The following is a 5,545-nucleotide window of genomic DNA, read 5'->3' on the forward strand; positions in this document are numbered from 1 at the left end:
CCTCCATTCTCACCACATGTCCATACCAGCGCAATCGTCTCTCTTGCACGCCACAACTGATGCTTCTAATGTTCAGCTTTTCTCTCAAGATACTTACACTCTGACGGGTATTCACATTGACATTACACATCCAACGGAGCATACTGGCTTCATTCCTTGCGAGCTTACGTATGTCCTCAGCAGTTACAGCCCATGTTTCACTGCCATGTAGCATGGTTGTTCGTACGCATGCGTCATACAGTCTGCCTTTTACTCTGAGTGAGAGTCCCTTTGTCGCCAAAAAACATACACACACATGTGTATAGAAGACAGGCTTCCACACAGTGTCCATCAACTAAATCGTTCAATAAACATTAGTCAGCCAAGAACTATAGTAGAAGACACATGCCCAAGGTGTCACACAGTGGGACTGAATTTAAAATCATGTGATTACAAACAAGTTCCTTAACCACACCCCAAGGCCTGAGACTTTTGCATAAAAAATAACAGATGATCCACTTGATATTTGCAGCTCTTGGGTGGACTGTGGTAATTTGGAATAAAATGATCGTCCTTCAAATGTCATTTTAGTAACAAACTGATATAGTAGAAATAAGAGATTCTTAATTGCACTCACAATATTCATGGATTTCACATCACACTTTTAAATAAGTCATAGTCATTATGTGACTAACCTTATCATTGCGCAACTGAGATGAAGTGGCTGTGTGGTATGCATGGAAGTCACTTCTATAGCTAGCTTAGGTCTAATGCTTGGTACAAAGGCCACCCACTGCTTTGTTATAAGGAAACTCTAAAGACCTACTAGAAAACTTGAGGTTAAATCTGAAGACATGGGAATTGGTAGCACCAAATAGAGCTCAGTGGAGAAGCTTTTGCTACCAAGCAATTTTCAACTTTCAGGCTGCTAACACTATGAAAGAGGAAAACGCTTGGCATAATAGAGCCAGGTCTAATCTACCACCAAATAATGGAAACCACTACTGCATTATCCACAACTGGATCTGCAAATCCTGAATTTTCACATGAGATGACATAATGAAACATTGCACAAAGAACTCTGTACAGCCGTTTCCTGTTGAACTATCATTCATTGAAGCAACAAAGGAGTCCAACAACTACCATCTTTATAATAAAGAAAGACTTTTTAAATCTATTGTAAGTGTTTAATTATTAACCAAAGCAATATATTCTAATTAGCCCCATTCCAGGTAGCTGTCAAAAATAGCTTTTGTATTGTTATTTATCAGTTATTTGTCTATTGCTTTCATGTCTATATCATCCTGCTTGTTCACTTACTGCATCTATTATGCAATGAGAATAAAACAATATTAGTCAATGACTAATACTAATTTAATTGGTCTATACACGCGCCTTTGATAATGATGTTAAATATGTTCTTCCTAATTAAAAACAGTAATGGGAAAAATAGAGAAAATATAGGGCAATATAGTGAAAATATAGGAAATTGTGGGTTTTTTTTTTCTATATATGTAGTGAACTTAGCATTGAACAATCTTGTCAAAACATTTTTGGGGTTCAATATTTGCTTCAACACGCATACACACACATACCCACACCCACACATCCCTCTCATAAAGCGAAATGATAGACATCAGACCATGCCATAAATTGGAACTAATAATATATTACAAAAATGTTGAATCAAAAACTGCCTTATCCACAATACACCACTAGTATACACATCTGAAAACAAACTATAATTGATCAGCATAATTTGTAAATTTGACTGTAAAAATGAAAGTAGGAAAATTTTATGATTGTAGCTGTTACATAGGCCAGAAAAGTACAATACTTTCTCATAGGCTAACTATGCATTTGCAACAAGGTACAGTTGCAACATACTACACCACACACCATAAAACGAAGCTAGATAAAAAAAATATTAATACAACCATCCATCCATTTTCATCACCCACTATTCCTTGAAGGGTTGTGGAGGTAGAGTTCTCAGGAACCTCCTCTTTAGACTCGTAGCACAAGCAGTCATCATTACACTTTCCTGCCGGATTTCCAAGTGTAACCATCTATGACTATGGAGATCATTCAACCATCTTGCTTTTGGTCTACCTCCAGATCGCCTGCTGTTTGGCTTGGCTTGAAGAATTTGTCTCCCAATCAATTTCTGTGGCATTCTATCCATGTGTCCACAGTGCCAGAGCTCTATGATCTCTTAATGCTGAGAAGTAACCATTGAAGAGACTTCCTACTGTCTGTGCAATGCACCCTGTTGAATAATGTTATTCCAGAGATCCTTCAAAGGAACCCTATTTCAACCACTTATATGCAAGATTGTACTCTTTCTGTCATTATACAACATTCATGACCATAGTTAAGGATAGACACTAAAATGTACTATGTAGAATTCTCCACCAGAATAGACGATTAATTATCAAAGCTATACTCATCTGACTGCACAAAGATAAAATTAACACACAAAATGCATACATACATCACAATCAGGATAAGCATGTAATTCAAATGGTTAAATTAAATGTTTGATGGTGTGAGGCTCTAACAGTCAAATTCTGCATAACTAAAAGTCACTCACTTGCAAATAAATAGTATAGAAGCTCGTACCACCCATCATTTTGATGATGAGTCACAAAGACTGTAAACACTGATAAAAATTAGGAGGGTTATCGATCCAAACAAATGGCAAGGGTTTTTTTTTTACGAAGATATGAAAAAACTCACTAAGAGTAGATTAAACTGGAACATTGTCATGTTTTCAATATAACACATCTAAAAGAAACCAGTTGAGACTGTTAGTTATATGAATACATTTTTGAACCGTCTGAACAACATAAAAAATTGGTTAAAAATATCCCATTGAGATTATCTCAATTGTCAATTAACGAGCACATTTGAAAACTTGCTCAACCTATTACAATGATGCATTGATACATAATCATTTTAAGGAAATGGATTTTATCAACAACTAGGGTAGAGTTAGGAAGAAGAGATCAAGATATATAACTTGGTATAACCCATCATGTAATCATGAAGTGCCTAATTAACAAAATAGTACAGAAGATGAAAGATATGGACACAGATGCGAAAGCCAAAGAAAAAAGAAAGCAATGCTCTCTGTGACATTTATTCTGCACCAAGTTGAAACATTCTCCTGTTAAATTTACCCTCAAAAATTGCTGTTATAAGTGACTGGCTATAGTTTATTAAGATATAAAATGAATATTGTAATTGAATTTCTCTCTCTCTCTGTCTCCCTCTCTCTCTTTCATAAAAATCAAGATTTACCTTTTTCGTTGAGTTTATGGATGCTGACAGTAATGAGACCAGTTTTGCAATTTCTTTATTCTCCGATATACATTTGTAATAACTTTTGGATAAAAGCTGTACACTGGAAATCTCTGTAGAGTTATCAGGATCGACTCGACTGTGACTGCTCTTTGTGAATGGGTCACTGTGCACACTTTCTGATAAATCATTGATACTCAGACTTGTTAGTCTTTCTTGGCTTTCCATAGGAAAAGACACACTTGATATTGCTGCTGCTTCTGTTGCGGATGTTGTTGAAAATGGACCGACAATATTAGTTCCACTTTTCACTTTGACCTTCAGAAATTTGGGTGATTGTTTCGACCAGTGAGCAACATGTTTATGCACACCAACAATCATATGAACAGCTTTGTTGATGACTTGTTGTATTTCATCAAGGGCTGGTTGGACAGTAATGCTGGGAATGGTTAGAATAGCATCGGTGCGGAAAAATGGACGGGAATTCTTTTTAGCGCCCTCAGCATATTTCTGTGATTCTGAAAGAGATAAATGAATAACTGTTAGAAATTGAAGAATGAACAATGGACAGGAAGGAATTTAGTAAAAAGAAAAGACACAGAGAGATAGACAGAGCAGCAGAAAGAATGGAGATAGGAAAAAAAGGAAGACTGAAAGATGCACAGATTCAAAGAAAATAGGGTTTGATGAAAGGAAGAATAAGGAAATAAAAAATATATTAAGAGGAATTAAAAGAATGCTATTTGCCAACATGATGTGGCTGTCCTGAAAGGGACAATGTTACTGTTGTTTTAGCCCCAAGAAACATCGTTTCTAGCTGGCTCACAACCTGTGTCCTTATATTTTCAAACAGGGAGCTCAGCACTCCCATCTAGTGCAAAATAATTAAAAAAAACATACAAGTCGAGATAGTATCAACTAGCATGAATTTCGATTGCTGAGTATCTTCATGTGGCAAGTTCATGATATTTTGCACAAAACAAAAGACTAACAGCAAATGCATCAAGAGAAGTAGTGTTCATAAAAATAATGGCATTGGTAAATTGAAGAGAGAGGGGGGGGGAGAGAGAGAGAGAGAGAGAGAGAGAGACAGACAGACAGACAGACAGAGACAGAGAAATAACTGAAGGGTATAGTGAGAGGTACATAAGTAAGAAAAGGGACGGGCAAGAAAACATGGAAGGAAGAGGATGCTTTTCTTTTCTTCAAGCTTTCTTGCTATCCCCTCAAGACAAATAGAAGTGCAGCTTTAATATAGAAGAGTAGAGAAAGGAGTGAGCGACAAAGAGGATAGTAGAGAGACCAAAGAAAGGTGGGGGAAAAGAAAGCAAAAGAAAGAGAAGATAGGATTGTTAAGTAGGTCATTCTGTCAGTAGTGTGAGACATCTGGCTATTTTCAAACAAGAGTTATTAAGTTAAGTAATGAGAAAGGTCAAGGTTTAAGGAAGCTGATCAATGGAAATAACAATATCGAAAATTCTATTTCACATATATTGAATATATGTGAAATAGAATTAAAGCTAAAAAAAAAACCCCAATCAGAGTATAGAGGTAAAGAGTGCAAGACTGTAGCAGCCACATCTTGTATAAGTCATGTCTATAGAGAAGGGATTGTGGGATGATGACTGTGATGGTAAATATCCCCTCCAAAGGGAAATTCCCATTGTATACAGGCTGTATTGGGAATTCTAAAACCTACTAAAACCCACCTCTCTCCAGGTCTGAACACGACTGGTATTTCCCAGAGGGAAAAGAAGAATCAATCTCAGTACTGAATTAGTACTTAATTTATTGATCTTGAAAGAATGAAAGGCAAAGTTGACCTTGGCAATCAATGTTTGTGCATTTGGTCTGCAGAGATCTGGAATAAATACCACAAAGTATTCCATCTGACAATCTAAACAAAATTCAATAGATCAACAGAATAAGAGACTGAAATTTAAAAAAGGGTCAGTTGAATGAGGATATGATAATAGAAAAATTGAATAATGACAAAATCAAATAAAAAAGATGAGGATCAAATGAAAGAGAAAATGTACAAAACAAATAACTAAACAAATGACAAAAATATATAGGTGCAGGAGTGGCTGTGTGGTAAGTAGCTTGCTTACCAGCCACATGGTTCCGGGTTCAGTCCCACTGCGTGGCACCTTGGGCAAGTGTCTTCTACTATAGCTTCAGGTCTACCAAAGCCTTGTGAGTGGATTTGGTAGACGAAAGAGGCCCGCTGTGTGTATATATATATATATATATATATATATAT

At 36.3% G+C, this 5,545-nt stretch overlaps 1 protein-coding gene across 1 annotated transcript in view; it reads right to left on the bottom strand.

Moving 5' to 3' along the window:
* LOC106881606 (dynein axonemal heavy chain 5-like) overlaps positions 1-5,545 on the bottom strand; it is a 222,976-nt gene that overhangs the window by 157,666 nt on the left and 59,765 nt on the right. Inside the window, exon 17 of the mRNA XM_052975199.1 lies at positions 3,283-3,800. Coding sequence (XP_052831159.1) covers positions 3,283-3,800 — 518 coding nt within the window. The remainder of the gene's footprint in view (positions 1-3,282; positions 3,801-5,545) is intronic.

This window comes from Octopus bimaculoides, chromosome 20 (genome assembly GCF_001194135.2).
Source record: "Octopus bimaculoides isolate UCB-OBI-ISO-001 chromosome 20, ASM119413v2, whole genome shotgun sequence".
Taxonomy (NCBI): domain Eukaryota; kingdom Metazoa; phylum Mollusca; class Cephalopoda; order Octopoda; family Octopodidae; genus Octopus; species Octopus bimaculoides.